Source organism: Nymphaea colorata, chromosome 1, assembly GCF_008831285.2.
Source record: "Nymphaea colorata isolate Beijing-Zhang1983 chromosome 1, ASM883128v2, whole genome shotgun sequence".
NCBI classification, from domain to species: domain Eukaryota; kingdom Viridiplantae; phylum Streptophyta; class Magnoliopsida; order Nymphaeales; family Nymphaeaceae; genus Nymphaea; species Nymphaea colorata.
In genome coordinates this window covers 24,683,979-24,707,972 of record NC_045138.2, presented here as the reverse complement: position 1 = coordinate 24,707,972, position 23,994 = coordinate 24,683,979, and the positions used below count along the sequence as shown (strand labels likewise).

Sequence of the window (23,994 nt, the reverse complement as noted above, 5' to 3'; positions counted from 1 at the left end):
GGAAGGATGGACCGACATCATCTCTCAAAAAGGGCAATGCTCCTCCTCCTAAAGTTTTCAAAAAGTAAAGTATATATTAAAACTTACAATATGTTGGTTTAAACCATTGGATCGCAAGAAATGGGATGCTAAATTGAACCTTTGGATCTTCAGTGATTATAATCACTAAAGTTCTCAGATGCGAAGAAAATTTAAAAATCTACATGCATTTAGGTCTCAACAGCAATTTTCAGGTTGTTCAATTGCATAGTGAATGGAGCCCGACAGAGTAAGGCCCACCACAAGCATAAATTGATAAGAATCCCTCTACCTCGCCGGCATCAAATAATTCCAAACTTTACCAAGATCAAGAAACTGAGGATGCTGGTGGATCGAATTAAATCTGTTCTAAGTTCATGTCAAAATCATCGTTGGTCAGTGGTGGAGTCGCATGTGGGCATGTGCATGCAACTTCGGCATATATATTTTATTTTTCTTAATAAAATTTTTGCTTTTTGAAAAGTGCATCTCTGAATCGACAAGGATCACAAAAATTGGTCTGTGAATTTTATAAGCTAAAAAGGCAATTTGGAAACAAAATAAAGGTTTGTACCAAATATATCTGCATATACACAAAAGAGTTGAAGCAAGTAAATAGCTTCCATTCGAGGGTTGATGTTTGCAATTACGTCATAGTTCAACTCGTTCCCAAATCCCTCTCTTACTCTTTTTCTTCATCTATAAAATGAATTGGAATTGTTCGGCCTCCTTCAGAGGACGAGCCCTGAGCAGCTTCAATACTGTCTTTCTCTACCTATCTTCTTCTCTCAAACTCTCTATCCGTTTCTGTTGCATGAGGATGGAAGGAACAGGGATTGAGATGTACCTGCCACCAGGGTTCAGGTTTCACCCCACCGATGAGGAGCTTCTGGTCCAATACCTCCTCCCCAAGACTTCCGGTCTCACCTTCTCCTCCAACGTCATTGCAGACGTCCACCTCTACAGACACGACCCATGGGACCTGCCTGGTGCGTCCCCTCACAGCCACCACCCATTTTCTTCTCTACTGCCTCTTCCTTACTGGTTCTGATTTCTTTATAAATGTGCTGATTTGGGTTATGCAGGTAAAGCTTTTTTTGGCGACAACGAGTGGTATTTTTTCAGCCAGAGGCACCGGAAGTTCCCCAATGGGTCGAGGCCCAACAGGGGCGCCGGATCCGGCTTCTGGAAGGCTACCGGCACCGACAAGACCATCGTGGCCAACGGCCGCAAAGTGGGCACCAAGAAGGCGCTCGTTTTCTATGTAGGAAAGCCTCCAAACGGGAGCAAGACCAATTGGATCATGCATGAATACCGGCTCCTAGATGACAATGGCCGCCTCCCACAAAAAAAAGCAACCCCCTGCGTAAGTGACCACCCTTTTTGCACTTATTTCACTGGAGATTCAAGTTATGTAACCAGACAATGTATTTTCCGCACCACAAACACCAATCTTTTCCTAATGAGTTGTTCTCCTAAATGTCTAAATTATGCACATCTCCGTATTGTTTTATGACTCTCAGCTCCACTGAAGTGTGGTTTCCCCATAGAATAAATTTGCAAATGAACAATTACAACTTATAATAAAGTATATATATATATATATATATATATATATATATATATATATGTTTACTTTGTAAGATTTAGGCAAACCATACTTAGAATCGAACCAATTTATTAAAAAAGAACTTGTATATTTCATCTATGATCAAGCTTAATTAGGAGGCTATAATTATCACTGACTGGAGAATACGTTTGCTGCCGCTGTAGCGTGATGATTGGGTTCTGTGCCGAATTTACAAGAAGCGGACCGGCCTGCAGAAGGGAATGCAAAGGTTGAAACAGCATGATGAAGTCGTCAGTTTCCCTTCGGATGGAGAGTCCTTTGCATCACTTTCCGCCGGCGGCGACCAAAGTTCGGAGTCCAACGTGAACCAATGGACGGCGGTGCGGGAAATGAACGCTGATTACCAACAACAGCAACTAACATACAGCTCAGATTTCAACCTCAGTACAGATGATTTTTTCATGAATCTGCCGACCTACATGGCGGGTAATTGTATTAGTATCGCTGAGAAAACTGGCGGAAGCTTTTGCACCCCACTGATAGACTCCTTTTACTTTCAAAACCACCAGCAGGAACCATACTCGTGCTTGTTTAATTGACTTCATTGGCAACTAAGCTGAAGGCTAATAAAAACAGTTCCTAGTTCGAAATGCAATTTTCCTTTTATCCTTTACAGCTGGTTTCCTACTACAATTTCAATTCTGTTTCTCTATAAGGCTGAGAAGAAGATGATCCCCGCATGTGAATGGATGACTGTCAACTACACTTTCAGACCTAATTCAAGTCACGCTTCGCATCATGTTTACAGTTTTAACTGTGGCACTAAGCATAAGATTTAAGATAATTAGCCTTTCAGTTGACAAAGTATGCTCAACGCGATCACAATACATTCATAAATTCACGGACACTTACGGGGACAACCTGAACTTGACCTCAATATCAAGGATGAACTTCAGTGTACCCCTCAGGCAGCTACTGCTCCATGACTTCCTGCGATATGACCAATTCAAGATCTAATTGCTCGCGCTCATCATCACCGACCATCTACTAACCTTCAGAATCTAATAGCCTCTCGTTTCTGATCGAACATAAAGAAAATGATGGTTGATTGTCAGTTTTCTAATAATTTCTGGGGGAAATATCCATGTTCATTTCTTTTAGGACTGTTAAATAATTCGGGCCGGGGTGGCCCCTACCATGGACAAGTTCACTGCAGACAACAAAGTACTCCGATGCATTCTTCTCCTGTATCAGCGAGGTTATGTTCGCCAATCTAACACTATCACTATCACCGAGGTTATCTTCCCATGCATCAGCGAACAAGGTATGTTGTCTCTTTAGTTTCCTGCTGTTCACTGATACAAAAACAAAGTATGTTGTCTCCGCAGTTTCCTGCAGTTCACTGATACAAACATGGCAAATGTGTGAGGTTTTTTTCTTTTCCCTCGATTCCATGATCACTTGTCAGTTTCTTGTAGATGGGATTCCTAACCTCGATTTGTTTACTTTAACTAGAAAAAAAAAAGTCAAAACTAACTGATGAGGAGCACAATTCAACTTCCAAACGGGGGTTTGAGGGGCAGCGAGGTTTTTGTGCTGACGTTAGCCGGTCAACATGACGGCCATGGCACTGCTTTCCCCTTCTGTTGTCCAATATTTAAGGTGATGTATGGTTGGTTTTATGTGAAACAAAGTTCAAATTGCCCCGCATTTTATGGTTCATAAAGTACAAAAGAGGCGAGCTTGATTATGTAAAACAACGTTGTGATAATGCGCTTGAGAGATGTTCATGAACACAAGAACTGAACCTGTACAAGCGTTTTCACTCTCTCGGCTGACATGAATTTTAATTAGTTTCCACTTTCACATCGAAATGAAGATTGCATTTAGAGAGGTGGGTCGAGAAAATAGAAAAAATGAAAGGTCGTTCGATCTCGTGAGCCCAGACTCGTAGAAAAACCTTGCACGTGTATAGCAGCGACAACTTTCGTATGAAATAGGTAAGACTTTCACGCGATGACTTTGGACGGCTGCAATATTCTGAAAGTTTTTATGTGATGAACTTTGCTGTTTCCAAGGGAAAGTTTTTTGCTACCGCATATTCATCTTGTTTGGAATAAAAGCAAAACGAATTCCCAAGTTTATTAGTATCTTTTTAGTACCTGCAAACACTTTCGTGTGGGCAGGATTACCTTCTACTGTATACCTGGCAAATCCCACTCCCCTTGGAAGGACCCAGACCACACAGACAGAGTCACCAAACTAGTGCTTTTTTTGGCGTTGCTCCTATGGTCTATTCTTAACCTTGGTTTTACGGTCAACCCTTAAGGGCCCGTTTGATGGCCTGATAGGAGAGAAGATAAAATTCAAATTTTTAAAATTTTTTCTCCTCCATCAAACACAGATTTTTTTTTTTCTTTTTTACTGTTAAAGGCAAAAATGGAAAAAATAGGTGGGAAAATATTTTTCCAGCTAGAGGGGTGAGGGGTGGAAAAATATTTTTTCAGCTAGAGGGGTGAAAAACTTTTTCAGAATTTGTTTTTTTTACCGTTACGCGGATGAAGAGACGCGGAGGAAGAAAGGAATGAGGGAGGAGGAAAGAGGAAGAAGGGAAGGAGGGAGGAGGAAGAAGGAAGCGAGGGATGAAGAAGGAAAGGAGGGAGGAGGTAGAAGGGAAAGAGGACAAAAAAAGAAGGGAGGCGGAAAAGGGAGGAACGAAAGGGAGGCAGAGGAAGGAGGAGGAGGAAGAAGGGAGGCGGGAAAAAGGAGGAAGGAAAGGGAGGCGGAGGACAGGAGGCGGAGGAGGAGGAAGGGGGAAGAGGGAGGAGGAAGGGAAGGGAGGTGGAGGAGGAGGGAGGAGAAAGAAAGGAAAGAGGGCGGACAAAGAAGGGAGGGAGGAGGAAAAAGTGAAGGAAGAAGAAGGGCTTACTATGGGCATTTCATTCTCCTCCCTCTTCCCTCCTTCACTTCCTCCCCTCCTTTTTCTTCCCTTCTTCCTCCCTTCCCAACCCTTCTTCCTCCTCCCTCTCTTCCCTTCCTTTCTTCCTCCCTCTCTCCCTTCTCCCTCCTCCTTCACAAAGAAATTTTTTTTCAGAAAAATATTTTAAGTTAACAAACACAAGCTGATTTTCGAAATATGAATTTTCAAAATATGAATTTTATTTTCCATTTACCAATTCCAAAAATTTATTTATGATTTTTTTTTTCATTTTCATATTTCCAACCATCAAAGAAATTTTTGGAAAGTACGGGTACTTATTATGCATCAGCAAAAAAACCAAAAAGCAGGCGTTGTTAATGATTAAAATTTGTGTGCAATGATTAAAATTTGTGTGCAGTATGCTTAATGATTATAATTGTTCCTTGTTAACAGAAAAAGGGAACCTTTTTTTACGGACAAAGAAAGAAATGACGGATAAAAAGAAAACTTTTTTTTACCAAGCCTTGTAACATTATTATTTTACAGAAAGTGAATGGTGACTCTGAACCCAGCTCACTCAAGAGGATTGTTTGATATCTTACGATAAGCAGTTGAAAGAAAAAAGAAGAAGAAGAAAACATGAACTAATACTACATGATGAAAGTATCTATGGCTTTTTTATCATAGTTTTTCTTTTTATCATTCCTCATCAAGGACTGGATGACCCTTATGAGTAAGCTGAATGACTTTGGATAATCATTGACATTAATCAATATACATATACATAATAATATATATATAAAGAAAGAGAGAGAACCCATGCTTTAGCGGATATTTGTTTTGACAATTAATATAAAGCAGGTTTGAGGGAAGGTCATGCCAGTCCAAGTGATTCCACAGGTTGCTTCTGCAAAAAGGGACATCGGAGCTTACAAACGTAAATGAAAGATAATAGACAGTTGCATATCAGGTCAGCGTACGGACTTACTTTCATGATAAAACCAAGTTTAGATGTAGTAGAAGAAGGTCCAAAGGTTTAATGATTCATGAAAAATAAATGTCCTTATCAGATCTTTTTACATGAAGTGACGCACATTTTGTAAGGTCTTTCCGCATGTGCCTACAGTGGCTAATTGTAGGTTGCAGGCGAAGAGAGGGCACTCTCTTAATTGTTCCTCCAATCTAGCATATTTACGACATGTTGTGTGGTAGCTAGTCAGAATATTTAGTGGGTAGTAGAAGGTCAGTTCCTAATTCGATTCTCTTCAGCATCAAACGTGTGGAAAGCTATGCAACCCTAAGGTTGCATTTGACAACCTTGGATCTCAGATCCTAGGTCCAATTTGCTGCATAAATCAGAGGTTTATTTAAGAACTGCAGATTTCTGATTTGTGAAAGTGCTGAAATCCATAGATATGTCAAATAGGAAGGGGATGGGGGTTTTGACTTCAAGTGTGGATTTCAAACTCACATGTAAAGTTAGATAGGAGAGGAAAGAAAAAAGTCTAAGGGAGAGCATAAAACATGGGCTTTTAAAACTTTGGATCTTAAATCCAAAGTTTTAAAAGCAGCTCTAAATGTAAGATTTGCAATCAAACGCAACCTAAAGTGTGTTGAAAAAAAAAAAAAAGAAAACCAGTGGAGACTTGGCTTCTCCTTCCTTCTGGGCCCGGGGTTAGAGTCCGTGCATTCCATTGTCCACCCTGTAAGTGGCTCCACCACATGTTCATGATATATATTGATGGGACTCCCAAAAGAAAAGGACAATTTGGAATTTTAAATGAAACAACATTTCTACAAAATAGTCAATTAGGACTTCACTTGCACTAATAAAATGTGGGATATATGGTTCGACCACATAGCCAATCAACATAATTAGCAGCCAAAGTCGAAAACTTGGAGCCGATCTAGTGATTACACGCGTCCCTGTATATGATTTGGCTTCTCCCATCATGTAGGATATAAAATTTTCGTCAATGAACCTGGAAACAGGTAACCCATGTTTTCATATTTAAATATAATATTAGTGATTTAATGCATATACCTATTTTTTTTTTCAGTTGTGAAATGCAAAGGGTCGGTTCCAAGTCAGATAAACGCCTGATTTGAACATATAGTGAACATACGTGCAAGGTTTTGGAATGACAGCAAACTGTTTAATGTATTTACCCAGATATAATTAGGGAATACTTTTGAAACCCCGTAATATTGTGATTTATGATTCTGACAAGTGGAATAGTTTGTTATTGTTCTCCTTACCAAATGGTATCCTTAGTTTGCAAGGAGAGCCATCAAGATAACTTTGAAGCTGTTACTTCAAAACCGCAACACGGAGTATTGTGCAACCGGAAGGAGTCTGTAAGTGTAAGGGATCACGGAGATGTGCTTGACCCATGAGATGAAAGCAGCCATTCGCTGAAAATAGAACCCTGCTGCCAACGTGAAGGTGAGCAAGATGACGGGAGGTCAGAGTGGACGCGGTCTTAACGTCCATGAGCGCATCGTGTGGTGATACATGTTTTTTTACTACAGTTGGACGAGTGGGTTATGGTCCTCTGGAGCTCTCCAACGATTTCTTCATGGAGTTTGAGGCAGATTCAAGTGCTGGGCATGTGGGAGATGTAGAGGTGGGTGCAAATATTTCACCATCAGCAGCAGCAGTAGCAGCGACTAATCTGCCGGCGAGACTATTTTCTCTAGCTGCCATTCTGTACAGACAGTTATGCACTAAATTAATCATATAAATCACATCCATATTATTGGGTGTTATATATAAACCATTTCTTACATATATAGTATTTATATATCAGTGCATCTGAGTCTGCCCGAATTGCCGAGTTCATATGGCCTGTTCGACATCATCAAAAATCATAAAAAGTTTTATTTTGCAATTTACATACTTTAAGGACTCTTATTTAACGACAGACCACCATCATCCGTCCCAAATGACAAAACCTAAGCGGCAGCGCTGTTTGCCTATATAGAGTGCCAAATGAGTTCATTTTGTGGGTAGTCATTTTTTTTTTTCAAATAATACCATTATCCTAAAATTTTTTGACTGATATGTTTCAAAATTTCATACCTCAAGACAGTATAAGTAGAAGCCTCCGTTCGATATGAGCGGAAAAAAAAAAGAAACTTCAGTACTGTCTCAAGCTTTTATAAAGTTTTGGATATACGTCCAAATGAACTGATCCAACAATGGTTTACGTTTAAAATGCTGAATATAATTAGAATATTGTGACTTGTACAAGAAACAACAAGGTAAAACTTGTGTTGGCCAGTCACATGACGAAGATTTGAATGCTTATGACCATTCTAGGTTCTTGCAGTAATGTCCTTTCCTTTTTTCCAGGAGTCAGTAGACAGTCTTTCAGTTTGAAAATACATCTCACAATTTTCAAAACCACAACTTTTGACTCGACGTAGCCATCATTTGACAGTAAAAATGTAAATTTTCTTTGTTTTATTTCCATTGGAGACACTCAGAATGATCCTGAAACTATGTTGCATACGTATGAGATGTTTGGTAACCACATTTTACGTTTATCTGTTTAAAAAAACTTGAAAACTCCAAATTCAGCTTGTTGGCCCGTAGTTGAATAAATGAATCCCAATTTAGACAGCAGCAGACCGACGAAATGAAGGAATTCATACATCCTTTTCTCATCAGATCTCTAGTAGGGGAGCTTCCTTGGATGGGTTCACTTCAGTAACTTCTGACAAATAATTCAAAATAGTGGTTCTTGCATAATTGAACAATAAAGTACCATATGAGTGGAAACCTTCCAAAGCACACAGCTTTTCAATTAGATGAATCGAGAAGATGAAGTTCAGACAACATGAACTGTATGACGAAGTACCACATGAATGGGAAATTATGATCTGATGATAGAAGAGTTGGGTTCCCCATTTCGGTAGAAATACTGGTTTACCATTCATTTGCCTTTATATAAAGAGATGAATGTTGGTAATGGCACCAGCGCTAGCTGCGTATTCAAACGTGGCAGCTTTGGCGCAAATGCAATTCTCCTTCATGTATATCTAGATTTAGGAGTTCGTCCTAGATGTAGTACACTCGTAATCTTCGCGATTCAAGAATCATAACCTACAGCTGAAACAAGTCTTAGCTTCACAAGATTTAGGGGGTGTTTGATATACATGGAATCATAGAAAGTTTAGAATCAAAACACTTATTTTTTTTTTAACAAATTAGAATTATTAAATAAACAAGGTATTTTGTTTTTTTGTAAAAATCCAAAACCCCGGAATTTTGATTCAATTTCAGTTTGAAGAGGAATTGTGATTTTAAAACTTTCATTGTTGAATCAAATGACCCTAAGGGTAATAGACTTGCATGGTATTAGTCAGGGGAAAGGTTGTTGCACAAGCTGATGAATCATGAATTAATTCACTTTTTCATGTGAGAAATCACATGGTGTCGCATCACTTGTTTTTTTCTATTGAAAAATGCATTTGATTTCAATTAAAAAATTGCCAAATTCACTTGTTTTTTCTATTGAAAAATTAAATTCGTTTTCAGGGAAAATTTGGATTTCCAAATGGACTTTTAATTGCTAAGCATTTAAATGTTTTAACTTTCAAAACTTTTTAACTCGGAATCTATGGACCTCAATAATTTGTCTTCACGCAGCCTTATGTTGATCGTTTGAAATATATAATCCAGTGCTATCAATATCAGTACAAATCGGTCAGTACTCGGCCCGTACTGACATATATTTACCATGATTAGTCTATTTATGTTGTCGGGCCTATGATTTAGTCTATTTATATTGCAATAGAAGACAATCGCGTGGATTAGTCTATTTACAATCGCGTGAACAGAAGGTTGAAAATGAGCTCTATTTGTTCTGAACGTCCACAAAGTAAAATAAAAAATCCCAAATTCAATGTTGATCAGGCCATTAATTAATTTGGTAATGTTTTTCTTGGATCCAAGAGTCCTCAGAAGCATAATCTAATTAAAACTTACATTAGCACCTATTCTTGACAACACATGTACAATAGAAACAGAAGCAAGAGGTCCTCGTCACCTGTGGTACCCAGAAGAAGATATGGTGGCGGAATCACGGGAAGAGATCAACAAATCCCATGCAGATAATTGCAGCGAATTAGTTTCTTTTTTATTGAGCAGGAAACGATAAGCATCAGGACTTCTTTTTCCTCACATTGAGCACGTTCAGCATAAAGAAGGTGCAACTCTATAGATTGGATTTTGCTTAGTCGGTGTTTTTTTTGCCTAACTGTACCAGCTGATTTTGAATTTTCTTAGCATCTGTAACTCTCAAACGTCAAAATTTCGCAAAACCGATGTGAGATTGTTCGTATCTATTATAGTGAAGAATTAAAAAGACCAAGCCAGGCCAGGCCGGGCAAGGGCAAAGTTTTTACGCGACTTGGTTGATCCTTCAAGAAAATCAACACGTTTGATTGTAACCACAAATAAGGGACCTAGTGACTTGGTTAGCCCACATCTGCCTCTGCTTGCTGAAGGTAATTGATGCGCGAGGGTAAAATGAAGTTAATTTTTTTGAGCAGTAAAGAAAGGCAGCACGCAAGCGCACTCCAAGATGGATGCATCATTTTTGCGAGGAGAGTTTTATGAAGGATGCATCGTTTTTGCGAGGAGAGTTTTATGAAGCAGTAAAGAAACCGTGGCTGCTATTAAAGCCGCTTCAGTCAACCCCATGATGCACTCGTTTTGTTTCACAAAGTTTCCGATCCTTCTGCGGAGAAAATGGCTACTCTTTGGTAGCATGACAAAAACAAAAGGAAAAAAAATATATATATATGTGGAACTCAGCATTAGTAAATTGTTAACTTCTCGCTCATATCATTTTCCATTGGCAAGCAATTGCCTTTTGACATCAAAACTCAATCTCATACATTCTAGGTAAGACGTAAACAAACGGGCGACGGAGGAACCTTCGGAGAGGATGCCTGAATGCCTCCTGTTCCCACCCCACCCATGCGTGCAGGAATACTTGAAGGTCAGAGTTAGGTAACCGCTGCTTTCCTCTCTAGATCTCTTAGTCGGAAGGCCACAACTATATTGTTGTCTATAAAAGGAGTAGTATGACACCCTTTTTCTTCCGTCCACAACCGCTCTCTCTTTCTAGATCTCTCTCTCACGATCACAATAAGCACATACACACACGCACATAACCATGGAAGGTGTAGCAGAGCAGATGTATCTGCCGCCGGGGTTCAGGTTTCACCCGTCTGATGAGGAGCTGCTTCTCCATTATCTCCTCCCCAAGACTCTGGGCATGGCTTTTTCCGACAACGTAATTGCAGACATCAACCTCTATAAATATGACCCATGGGTCCTACCTGGTACACATTCACGCAGACATTCACTCTTCTCGCTTATTCTTCTTGGCCATATTCTATGTTATATTCTTGACAATATTGGATCGGTTTGAATGTTGCAGGGAAGGCTTTGTTAATTGATTCCGAGAATGAATGGCATTTCTTTACCCAAAGAGACCGCAAGTACCCAAATGGCTCACGGCCAAACAGAGGCGCTGGCTCTGGCTTTTGGAAGGCCACCGGCACTGACAAGACGATAACATCAGGTGGCCGCAAAGTTGGTGTAAAAAAGTCGCTAGTCTTCTACATTGGAAAGCCACCCAATGGTTCCAAGACCAATTGGATTATGCATGAGTACAGGGTGCTTCTTGACGGTGAAAATAGCAGCTTCCCCAAAAACAAGGAACCGATCATAGTAAGTGGCGATGCTGCCCATTTTTTTTCTAGGCCATAGAGGGAAAGGGAAAGATAAAGAGAGGGGGTTTAGGCCTCGAATACGGGCCCCGTACCTATTGGATAGATGGTGTTTGGCTCAAGCCAGAGGTGTGGCCCTGGTTGGCCCGACCTGTTAACAATTAAAAATTATTAATTATTATTACTTTTTAATTTAATAACATGTATTTTATTGTTAAACATATATTTTATATTATAAAAAATCATTTTATAATGTAAAAATATTTTTTTTATTACCAAACGGGTCGAGCCGGTGCTCGGGTTTGGCTATTAGACTAAGCTCGGGCTCAGGCTTTGGGCCTGGCCAGTCGACCCAACACTCACCCTTAAGAGAGGTTATTTATAGCTCTATATAGTGACTGAGAAATGATTTGACTGGAAATCAATAAAAACTATGAACAATGGGAGGTTTTATTACCATGAATATTGAGGAAGCATTCCTTTTCATTGAAATAAATGTCTTTTCACTATGTGGCCAAGCCATAAGCCATAAACATATACTTTCTTCACATGTGCTTTGACTGCAGATGGATAATTGGTTCTTATGCCGAATTTACAAGAAGAATCAGAACTCCCTCAGAAGACCAACAAGGCCACACTCGGAGGAAGATGTTGAAGCTACCCCTTCCTTCAATGGGTGCATGTCTTCATCCATTCTATGCGCTGATCATCAGCTTGCCGGGGGCTCACTGTTCGAGAGAGACACCTCTTACCAGCGGCAGGAATTCCCCGACACCTCGGCCTTTGATCTTTCAGACATTGTCTGCCGGGAAATGCCAACATATTTGCCAAACAGCAGCTTAATTAGTACGACTGATGATGGAGGTGAAAAAATGAACACAACAGTAGAAGCAGCAACGACAATTATACACCCGGTCTTGAGCTCCCTGGTGCAAGCTCAGTGGGCTCGTTTCCATAAACACAAATCAAGACAATGAAGCTAGCTACTCTCCACAGGATATGACTCTTTACTATGACTTTGGGGATTGAAAATAAATCTTGCACCATTTTTAAAGTGATTACTTTTTCTTTTTCCTTATAGAAACACTTTACAATTTGTGGAGTGTCCTACAGTACTTGATTGTTCCCATCTGTAACTTACACTGCTATTGATCATGAAGGTCATTGTCCACTGCCTATAAGGGCTATGGCTCCTCTTAGTTCTAAAAAAAATAAAATTTACAAGTTAAAATAACAAAAGAACGTTTGTTTGGTCCCAGTATACTTATTGGGAAAAATAAATGCTATTGTGGAACGCCCTACAGTATTTGGTTGTTCTCATCTATAACTTACACTGCTATTGATCATAAAGGTCGTTGTCTACCGCCTATAAGGGCTATGGCTCCTCTTAGTTCTAAAAAAAATAAAATTTACAAGTTAAAATAACAAAAGAACGTTTGTTTGGCCCCGATATACTTATTGGAAAAAATAAATGCTATTGTGGAGCGCCCTATAGTACTTGATTGTTCTCATCAGTAACTTACACTGCTATTGATCATGATCATGAAGGTCGTTGTCTATCACCTATAAGGGCTATGGCTCCTCCTAGTTCTAAAAAAAAATAAAATTTACAAGTTAAAATAACAAAAGAACGTTTGTTTGGCCCCAGTATACTTATTGGAAAAAATAAATGATTGGTTTTATTCTGGCTTCGCCCTTGAGTGCTTGATCTAAACGCTAAACATGAAGAACCCAACAAACCAAAATATCAACAGTTCCACTTAAAGGAAATTAAAGAAATAAATGGCGCAAGCTTTAATGCTAGCAAACAAAATATGATGAAATCCGTGGAAAAGAAATAAGTGAAAGATTCATAACATTAAGTATTGGATAAGCTCTTATAGCCAAGAAAGAAAATATGAATACGAAATACATTTGACAGAAAGGGATAAATATGACTTGTTTTAAAATATCCCAGCTGCGGTTTGGAGGCAATAAATAAATGTCGCTCATGATTAAGGGTGGGCGTAAGGTCGGCGTTGGGGCTAAAGCCTGGGGCCAGGCCCAGCCCAATAGCCGAAACCGAAGCCCGTGTTCTAAATAGTTAGTTATGGTGCTAATTATCAAAGATAGTTAAATAATATCACAATTATCACAGGCATGGCTCTGATTGTTTTTCCAATTAACCTGATCTGAATTTGAAGTCTCAGTGTCATTGTTGACCTCGAAAAGTAGGAAACAAAATTTATCTCTATCATATCCTCACAGAAAATTTTTGCTGCCAACTTTATTTTTATACCAAAGTACAAAAAAGGAACAGTAAGAAAATATAGGCAAACTCTCAGGTCCATTGAGCGGACCTCCATGTAACAGAACAGATTTGATTAGCTGAAACATAGAACAAAGGGCTCTACAGGCCATACATAAATTGAATCCTTCAACTAAAAGATTTTCTAAAGGTTATAGTTCAGTGATATTTCACAAAATTAACATGGAGGTTCATAATTTTGCTTCAAAATCCACGAACAGTTAATCCCCTTACAGAAAACAATGACAGTAAGATAGCCAGCATATGTACTTCAGAAATCCATAAGGTACTTCATCAAAGACAACAAGCTCGGTCCATTTGGTAAAATTTTTTTTTACATTATAAAATATTTTTTATAATATAAATATATTTTTAATATTAAAATATATATTATTAAAATTAAAAAATAATAATAAATATTTTTTTAGTTATTAACGGGCCAGACAGGCCCGAGCCCAGGCCCAATACCCGGTACCCGATGGGTACCCGGCCCGTGGCCCAAGCCTACTCGTGTTTATGTTGTGAACCTTTAATTTTATCACAAAAAATTATAAGGTCAATGACGCTTAGGGCTTGGAAATGTGAACAATATCGGTAGCTTTATAGGAGGATTAACAAAAAAATATAAGTTCTAATGAGGGTGTTTCAGGTTAGGTAATCATATATATAGAAAGAGAGATCATATATATAGAAAGAGAGAGTGCAAGGAAGTAATATTTTATATCAAACTTACTAAAACATTGAGAGAATCAGCTAAATAGAAATGAAACCACAATCATTGGTAAACCAGACAAAATTATGATCCATATTTTTAAAATAAAAAAATCAAATTAAGAGGAAAAAATAAGAAAAACCAAAAAAATAGGCATAAGACATCGATTAATTAATGATTAATGAGATATTGCAGTTGCCTCCATTAAATGATTTGTCGTATCAACATATAAGAGCAAGCTTCAATTTGGTTGAAACCAGTCGGTCTAGACCAATTCACACCGATAGTACCGGCCGGGACCATGACAAATCTATCGACTTCACCAGAAAAAAGAAAAAGAAAAAAAAATATTGGGCCATGCATGCTAATTTAACACGAATGTATGGGCGTTTTCCAAGTGTTTTGCCTAACTAGCTTGTGTCCATAATCGAGATGGACGGCCTGCGCTTAGCTATATGAAATTACCTGCTAATTAATTACCTGCAGAAGATTCATTATATAACAGATATATGAAATTTTAAATGTTTGGTGGACGATTATTTTAAAAACAGCTTTACACACCCAAGGAGGTGTAGGTCGGACAGCGGCCGAGTAGAAGGCAGCGGGTGAAGAGAAGACCGCCTGTTCAATTCACGTAAATGTTATTCTTATGGATTGCAAACTGTGAATCGCATGGGTGTACCATACCCTACGTAATTCTCGGGAACCTTAAAGGTAGGAGGAATAAGGAAGCTTTAAGTTTTTTCTCCGGACGGTGGATTTATTAATCTCGTAATCAACCGAAAAAACAGCTTTCCACCACTTTTCAATAAAATAACAAGGCTCTCGATGTAATCTTTCGTCTTTGATTCGCATGTGAAAGAAAATCAGAGAGCTACATATATAGACAGTTGTAAGGCTTCTAAAATCATTTAACAGGCGAAATGTTCATGAGCAGTAAGTGTAAAAATGTCATATTCGTTGTGGAGAGAGGGAATCGACGACTTTATTAGTAAAAAAAAAAAACAAGGATCTTTATCAATTCCTTTGTTTTTTCCATTTTGGCATCCATAAGGCTGCGTTTGATTGTAAGGGAAAAACTTGAGGGGCGGGTGAAAACTGTACGATGAGGAAAAGATTCAACCGTTGTGAGGTGAGACCATCAAACGTTGGAAATTTTAACGTGGATTTTTCGTACGACAGGGTGAAAATTAACGCAGAAAAAAGTCGGACCTCTGAGGTCCGACTTTTTTCCGCAGACAAATTTGTGAGCCGTTAGGGCTCAAAAAATTTTCCCCCTTCCGCCGAAGTCCTCGCGTCTTTCCCCTTCGCGTCTTTCCCCTTCCGCCTGAAGCCCCCTTCTCCTCTGTCACTGCCTGAAGCTCCCTTCTCCTCCGTCGAAGCTGTCCATCACCGTCTCTTGCCAAAGCTGTCCTCTTAGGAAGTAGGAAGAGGAGGAGGAGGAAGAAGACGAAAAAGGAGGGATAGTAGGATTCAGGAAGAAGGGAAGAAATGAGGTTTTTTTTTCGGGTGATCATTTCATGTGACGGAGTTGATAGAGGGAAGCCATGGCTATGCAGGGCACGGAGATTGACCCTGGTGAGTTGGACGAGATAATCGCCCATCTACTCGAGGCACGATCGTCGTCGAGGGCTGGAAGGCAGGCCCGCCTTATGGAGTCTCAGATTCGGCAGCTTTGGGTTGCTTCCAGGGATATCTTCCTCAGGCAGCCTAATCTCTTAGAGCTTGAAACCCCGATTAAGATATGCGATGCGGTTTCTCGCTCTCTGGATTCTCGAATTCTCGCTTCATTTGCTCTGTGCCTTGGATATTATGCTGTGGATATTTCGGCCTTATGGTGTTCTCTTCCATATTGCTCTTGGTTTTGTGGGATTTTTTGACCGGTATATCTGCTGGAAATTGCAAAGTTCTTGTGTTCACTATGGATTGCTTGCAAATTTTCCTGTTATTAATCCTATATATTTCTGCCATTGCTTCGACCGTTAATGCTTATACATGGTTAAGATACTAAAAGGTATCTCGTCTTTCATACCATCATCTTTCGACTGTCTGGTAATCATGTGAAGAGGTCTTCAGTTTCTACGGCCTGCTGCCTAAAAGCCTCTGTTTGCCAAGCTCATTGAACTTAGGAATGAGACAATTTGTTTGGTAGAGATACTTAATATGGCTGTTCATTTTTCAGATAAAGCATATCGTAGTTACGTTGAAGCACTAACACCATAGAATCAGAAGTTGAGACCGATTCTTGAGAAAAAGATGGAAATCTCAAAGTTTCAATTTTTATTTATGTGAAATTGGAGGAGAATCAATAAAACAACAATTTCTAATGATAAGAAAAAAAGTCTCTCCTAATTTTTACCTAATTTTTACACTGTGCATCAAACACAGTTAATCTTATCCTGCAAAAATCTACCTTGTACATCAAATACAGTTAATTTTACCCTGCAAAAAACTTCACTGCAATCAAACATAGCCTCAAATCGAAAGAGGATTGAATTTCATCTTGTATTTTTTTCCAGAAAAATTTACCGTGGTAAATTTACCACGTTAAATTCTTCCTTGCAATCAAACACAGCCTAAGAAACTAACATTTGCTAGTGTCCTTACATGAATATTCATACGTTGTGCATTAAAATTACGAGCATATTGTACCGTAGGTCCATCTAAGCCCTCAAGCAATCAAAACGTTAGGGGCATAAAGGTACTGTTTTGAAGGTTTATGCCAAAGACGGCTTCCCATAGCAAACATTAAAAACAAACACATTATGCTCAGGCGTGGTGCCAAATGCATGAAGTCACCTTATTCCTTGAGGAAGCCTTATATCTTGAGAAGATTTAGTCAAGATCATGTATCATATTAGAATTGCAATCATGTATCATACTAGAACTGCAATCTTCAAAATCTTTAAGAGTATCTGCTTATGTCTTGTCATCTTATAGTTACCATATAGGAATGGAACACAGGTTTATATATCCAATTTCATTAAGCCATATAGCGACAGGACGATACTTCAAGGTGCACCCTGCATTCACCCTCGGTACCAGAACTACTTCGGCTATTGTGTGACTGGGGCAGGCCACTGCCCCTGCCAACCATTGAATCATTTATTGTCGCTGAGCTAAGATTGCTTACCGTCCCTGTTCACTCGTCGGTGCCTTTGCGGGAAGGCATAGCCTCCATGAAGGTTAATATATCTGTGTCCAACAAGGAAAATGGCCGGCCTTCATGTTAGATTTAATTAAGTTGTTCGCTTGCTGGGAGGAGTCGGATTAATGCATGTGAAAGCTAAATGTTCTATTAAAGCTTGGAGGCGGATATTGATACACTGATCAGATTTTTGCCTGTTAGGCTGTCCTTTTCCATTTTGTACATATACGCACCCTCCATTTATACATGCTCTTTGCATACATTTTGGCTTTTATATCTTTGTAAATTGATTACTTCAATGGGAAGACGATCAATCGTCTGCCACGAAAAAGACTTCCCACTTTATATATCTATATATATATATATAAAATCGTTCCCGCGTAACCGAACAGAATCCTGCACGTATTATTTGTGGAGTAACAAAAAGTCCAAATAAATGTATCGGCTAATTATTGGTTCGGCCATATCAGTCCCAAAGTAACACATGCGCCACGAAAAAATGGAACTTAAGATGTCAAATCTAAGCAGTTTGGTCTCGCACCCATCCATAAATAGGTAGTCATCCTAACAAGCAAACCACCTTCAAATTTATAACGACGAGCATTTCAATTCCACTTATGATCGACATCATCCTTTCTGATATGCAGTGGGACACAAATCCTAGCAAATACGACTAAATTAACCGGTCAGCACGGGGAAGCTATTGCGGCGAAGCCAATGTAATGCCGACTGCGCTATAATCGGACATTGTTGTCAACTAATATTGGTTCACATATTTTTCAATTTGATGGTTGGGTGAGTGCGGATAGACAATACCATAGTTCACTTACTATGTATACACATATATGGTTGTCCGCCATTAATGCTCTCCCAGTGAGCTAGGCAGCCAAGGACAAAGCATAAGTGCCGGGCTGGATGATTTACCCACATGACATGGAGCGTAGAGTTGTAGATAAAGGGAAGGCCATGCCGATTTCCAGAATCCAAACGTGCAAACAAACAGAACAGAAGTAAGTATTAACTAGATGGTGCACTCCATGTTTTCCCATCTCTTCTGGTAAATTAAAATTTGTTTGTAAACTGAATCGGCTGTGAATATCGAAGATATTAAGAAGGTCACTTTTCTAAGAAAACAAATTGTAAAATATATAAGCATAATTTAAAATAAAACGTTCTAAGGATATCGAGAAACATAAACATCATTAGAAATTGACACATCGCTTGTTGGAATTCGGTGGGGTAAATTGGAAACTGGAATAATATGTCAGTCTATGACTTGTCTCAATTTTTTATGAGAACATTAGGTTCAGTGTCACATGAACTTGTTTAATTGGCGGGTAGGTTCATAGAACACTCATAGAGTATTCCAACTGTCAAAAAAAAAAAAATGCCACCTAAAAGGCCGTTTGATAATAAGAACAGTTTGTTATAGTTAGATGAATATGCCTTAGGGGCCGTTTGATGGCCTGGAAAAAAATTTCTGGAAATATATTGCTGGAAATATAGGAAATGGAAAAATGGAATGGAAAAAATTTTTCCGATTCCAATTTTAGTGTGTGTGTGATGACTCAGAAATATATTTCCAATTCTATATTTCTAAGTTTGATAGTACAGAAATATATTTCTAGAAATTTAATTCTTAGTTTGATAATAAGGAAACATTTATCTAGATTTACAAAAATATGGCAACAATCTATCTAGATTTATGAATCACTATCCTAACTCTCAACATGCACCAATGATCAACAACACCAACACCCTCAGTTGATAGAAACTATAAAAAACTGAAACCAAATGTGAATAAAAATCATGCCATGCCAGATCCGAGATAACTGTAGAAGTAAAAATACTCAACCAAACACCCAACTCGCTGCAATATATACATCAGATCTGAATCTAACATAACCATAACAAAAACGGCTGTGATCTCCACTGCAAGCAGCCAACGACCTTAGCTGCAGTGCCAAGAAAATTGTAGTTGACGTCAGACCAACCAACAGCATGATAAAAGAAATTGAATCAATCTGGCGTCAACTCCATCACAACTTCAACACTTTGCCCATATCATCACACGAAATCAAAAATCATGTATTCCTATTCTTGGCAATTGAAATTCAGATTAATGAAGCATCAACTGCACACGGGAAAAGCAGCTCAATTACAATGGGAGGTCATGCGTCAGTCACCCATACATGGCACATGTTGCCAAAGCTCAACACAAAATACCAACACCCAATAATTGCTGCTCACCTCATTTGCAACTTTTTCAAGCCTGAGGGGCACATTTAAGCCATCTTCTGGAATGTCATCAAAAGCAACTTTAATTGACATCAACAACAAAGCGCAACGATAGCACGACAAAGCGAATAAAGACCACACAAACCACATACATAAAGAAGGATCATATCATTGTTCCCATCAGTGATAAAATACTAAACAAATCACATACATAGTCCCATCAGTGTTAAAATATTTACATATTCCCATCAGTGTTCAGAAGAGCTTCAACATTCAATAGAAAGCCAAGTGCATGTGTCGAGTATTCAAAGAAGTAAATACACATGCAGTGTCTTTGCACCATAACAAAACAAAAAAACTGAAACTGAATCAAACTTTCCCCTTGCACGACCTTTAAACATACGTCAGACTGATGTCGGTGCTTCATCTTCAACCAGTCCTGCTAGTTGCATAACAATAACAATTAGCACTAAATGAGTTAGAATATGTTAATTAAGCAAGAAACACTGTCGTTGTATGACAATAACAAAATTAATAAATAAGTGAGCATCTAACAAGTAACATGTAATTATAACAATCAGACCAAACCATGTAAGAAAAAGTTAACATAACTCGTCCGACTCTTCTTTGACAAACAGATAAAGCCAAACCATGTGCATCATTTTTGTTCCTGGTAAATCTACAACCATAGCAATCTGAAAAATGTCTTCATGAGCAACCCCATCGATCTGAAGCTGCCATTGAAGGCAACCCCATCAATCTGAAGATCCTCAAAAGGCAACAGCTAAGTTGAAGGCTTAATTTTGCAAAATGCATGAAAGAGAATGTGAAGGCATGACCAAAATCATGCCAAACAAAATCTAGTAGAACAGAACTGATATGAGCAAAGCCATTTTAAGTCCAACTGAAACCCAAAATGAAGCCCAGCACAAATCTAAGTTCAGATTTATCAATTAAAATTTTGCGGAAAGATGCTGAACTCGTAGTGCAGTAAAAAAAAACAGTTTCAAAACATGAACCACTCAAACATGCTAACATAAACTCAGTACTTTTGATCGCAGCATATTTCTTTTTATTCCTCTTCTCTCTTCCTTTTCTTCTTCGTGTTGAATCTCGCCAAAAACTGAGTCACTCAAACAAAAAACAGACTGGTCTTGTTAGCTTTTCTATTCAGTACATAAACTCAAAGAAGTCTCACAGGCCCTCCACAGGGACTTGAATGCGATGCCATTACGTGACTCTCAACCACGTAAAATGCTGATGAAACGCTTACACAAGTGGGGTTCGATCCTCCCATATTCACCTCCAGTCCCTGTGACTCCCATCACTGTCTAAGGAGAACCACACAATCATCAAGAAATTGCATAAAAGCCAAACCTTACTCCACAAACGCAACAAAGAACCTAAAAATGGACGCACCACACAATCATCAAGAAATTGCAGAAATACCTTCCCCCTTCAAACGAAAGGTAAAGAAGAAACCCTCCACGTCAAAGGAGAAGAACCCACGAAAAGCTAACAAGACCAGTCTCAGAGGCTTTTTTGTGCAGAACCAACGCATGAAAAGCAAAAAAAATTGCAGAGAAAGAGAGAGGAAAGGGAAGACAAAGGATTCTTACCAAGGAAAGAAGCAGAGAGGGCAGAGGAGAACAACGAACTCTTTATGAGAACAGAAACAGAAAACATGCTTGCAGACATGACTTGAGAAGAAACATTGCAGACATACAAAAACAAAAAGGGGATTCATGCTCACGGCAGACATCAGAGGGTCGTTTTCAGTCGATGCACCCGCAGGGATTCAAAACGCCTACTTGGAGAGGGGAACAAGAGAGAGAATGAGAGAGAGAGAGACAATACCTTGCGAGAAAGAGAGGGATGGGAGGCTAGCGGCTGCACTGAGAGGAGGCGTGAGCTTGATGCAGAGAGGGAGAGGAGGCACGCGAGGGAGTCTGCGGGTGCGTCGACGAGAAAGAAGAGGGAGCGTCTACGGCACAGGAAGGAAAAGAAGAAACGCGAAGACGCGCTCGGGTGCCCTAACGGGCAAAAATATAATTCTGGAAAAAAATCTCCGTCTCTCCAGACGGAAATTTTTTCCGGGAAAAAATTTCTGGAATTCGACTTCAACGGTCGAAAAAAGCTTTCCACGTTTGATACGATGGAAAAATTTCAAATATTTGAATTTTTTTTCCAGGTGAATAGTGTTTTTCCGACGCATCAAACGCCCCCTTAAAGAATGAGATTATATTTATCAAACTGTACTATGTTTCTTGAAACAGCGATAATTTTTTTCTTGAAACAGTCACAATTTTTGGAGCAGATAACATGGCTTTCTTTCCATTGATAAATGAGCTCCAAAGGATCAAATTGCTCTGCCATCGGTTCGTCACCGATCTATCTAGCCATCTAAGCGGCCATGCATTTCTAGGAACATTGACTTGAAACTCAGCTGATCTGGGGTTGAATTTACATGTTCAAAATATGAGTTTCAAATTAAAAAGGTGATCACGAGAATTAAAATGTACGTAATTAGCCTTAGCTATACATATGACATTAAACAGCAATATCTTAGTTTGGTCATTTTCAACCATATAATTTTATTTTGTGAGTCTATCTATGCAGTTGAATTTTGATAAATACTTTAACATACAGGAGAGGCCAACAAACATTAGTTTAATTTTAGACGAGAATATAAGGACCATATAGCATGATCAGTCATGTCAGGAGTGGGAAATCACATTTTTCCTTTGGTAAAATGTATTTCGAATGCCTAGTATTAACAAATTGACCATAATAAACGGGGGCCCATGATGCACCCTATGTCACTATCCTCGTTATAAGTTTTGACCAAGATGGGAGGGGAAGGGGGGCCGGAGACTGAGACTTGTGGTTTCCTTCCAATTTCATCGTGTCTCCGAAGAGAAAAGTGAAATCTGAGGTGACTTTTGAATCTCATATGAGCCAAAAAAAAAAAAAAAAAAAAAAAAAGCCGGACGGCTATATGGATGTCCTTATTACAGACCATGGAAGTGGACAGGTTGATGTTTGGTGCGTCTTGCCCGAGAATACAGAAATCATAAGCTAATGTCAGGAGGACTCAGAGATGCCAAAAAATTTACGTAATGGTCGCAGCCAATCAATCTCGATGGATTCAAAATCCAACTGGTGAGAGATTTGCAAAACCTTTGTTCGTGGAATAACTCAGACCGCAGGTGCTTCTAAGGTGGTGGCGAAAAAGAAGGGAAGAACAGAAAGATTAATTAAATCTTGGAATATGAACAGAACAGCCTAGTTGATCGCTACTTATGTCTGAAGAAATTAATAATGGGGGGAGCAGACATAATATGTGAATTCACATGGTGGAGTTTCGTAGAAGCTCCGAATTTCAAGACAAAATATTTGTCTGTTTTAAAACGCTTTGCTTCGTAACTTTGGCTCATTCATGGACTGGTCTCAACCAGACACCAAGCCACGACCAAAATGGGATTGGGGCTGGTCAATGGTGCCATTATCAGCTGTCAATGACGGGCTTGATTTTGACTCCAACTCACCTCAAATACGTAATTAGTTTTCTAGATGAAGGAAAGGTTAACGACCGACCATCTGCAAAATTAGTTTTCGGCCCCAATGCTTATGCTGCCCATCTAAAGCCACTATACCTTTTGAGGCATAACGCCTGTAAGAATTAAATGAAAGATATGTCTCCTTGCATGCATGCAGTTAACCTAACCAACTACCCTCTGCCCTTTGATGGATATAAAACTGAGTTTTGCCCAAACCCCAAGGGCTACGCTCTGCCCTTTGATAGATATAAAACTGAGTTTTGCCCAAACCCCCAAGGGTGTGTTTAATTGGATAACGTTTCTTCGTCAAAAGCTGTCCTGAAAAAATTGCTTTTGTGAAAAAAGGGTTTTCTAATCATGCTTGAAAATTAGTTCTACATTTGAGAATGATACACCTAAAGTTCTTTTTTTCTTTTGTAAAAACCCAGTTATTCAATCCATTTTAGAAACTAGGGTTTTTTAAAAAATGATATTTGAGAAAATATGGTTTTGGCATCATCCAAACATTCTAAAAAATCTGTTTTGGACGCAATAAATTGTTTTGCCCCCAAAAATCTAATTTGGAGTGTGCTTTGATGACATCAGTTCATTACACACACACAAACAGAAAGGGAGAGAGAGAGAGAGTGGAGGTGAGTGAGTGGAGGCAAGAAGGGGCCAGAAAGGGCAATGCTCCTCCTAGAGTTTTGAAGAAGTAAAGTATATATTAAAACTTACAATATGTTGGTTTAAACCTTTGGATCCCAAGAAATGGGATGCTAAATTGAACCTTTGCATCTTCAGTGATTATAATC

At 39.0% G+C, this 23,994-nt stretch overlaps 2 protein-coding genes across 2 annotated transcripts; both read left to right on the top strand.

The window, feature by feature from the left end:
- Window positions 1-774: 774 nt before the first annotated feature.
- Window positions 775-7,252, top strand: LOC116267613 (NAC domain-containing protein 67-like). The gene is made up of 4 exons (XM_031649489.2): window positions 775-1,007; window positions 1,104-1,384; window positions 1,792-2,074; window positions 7,041-7,252. Exons 1-4 carry the CDS (start codon window positions 833-835, stop codon window positions 7,250-7,252), a joined length of 951 nt encoding a protein of 316 aa, XP_031505349.2. The 5' UTR covers window positions 775-832.
- Window positions 7,253-10,629: 3,377 nt separating this feature from the next.
- LOC116267549 (NAC domain-containing protein 72-like) lies at window positions 10,630-12,232 on the top strand. Its single transcript, XM_031649374.2, has 3 exons — window positions 10,630-10,865; window positions 10,964-11,256; window positions 11,822-12,232. The coding sequence occupies exons 1-3, from the start codon at window positions 10,697-10,699 to the stop codon at window positions 12,230-12,232; spliced, it is 873 nt and encodes a 290-aa protein (XP_031505234.1). The 5' UTR covers window positions 10,630-10,696.
- Window positions 12,233-23,994: the final 11,762 nt, after the last annotated feature.

Bases quoted from the DNA above. Each gene is read 5' to 3' on its own strand.
- LOC116267613 (XM_031649489.2), top strand. From the start codon at position 833: ATGAGGATGGAAGGAACAGGGATTGAGATGTACCTGCCACCAGGGTTC. The intron at 1,385-1,791 runs GTAAGTGACCAC...CTGCCGCTGTAG, and splicing joins AAAAAAAAGCAACCCCCTGC to CGTGATGATTGGGTTCTGTG. The intron at 2,075-7,040 runs GTAATTGTATTA...TTTTTACTACAG, and splicing joins TCTGCCGACCTACATGGCGG to TTGGACGAGTGGGTTATGGT.
- LOC116267549 (XM_031649374.2), top strand. From the start codon at position 10,697: ATGGAAGGTGTAGCAGAGCAGATGTATCTGCCGCCGGGGTTCAGGTTT. The intron at 10,866-10,963 runs GTACACATTCAC...TGAATGTTGCAG, and splicing joins TGACCCATGGGTCCTACCTG to GGAAGGCTTTGTTAATTGAT. The intron at 11,257-11,821 runs GTAAGTGGCGAT...CTTTGACTGCAG, and splicing joins AAAACAAGGAACCGATCATA to ATGGATAATTGGTTCTTATG.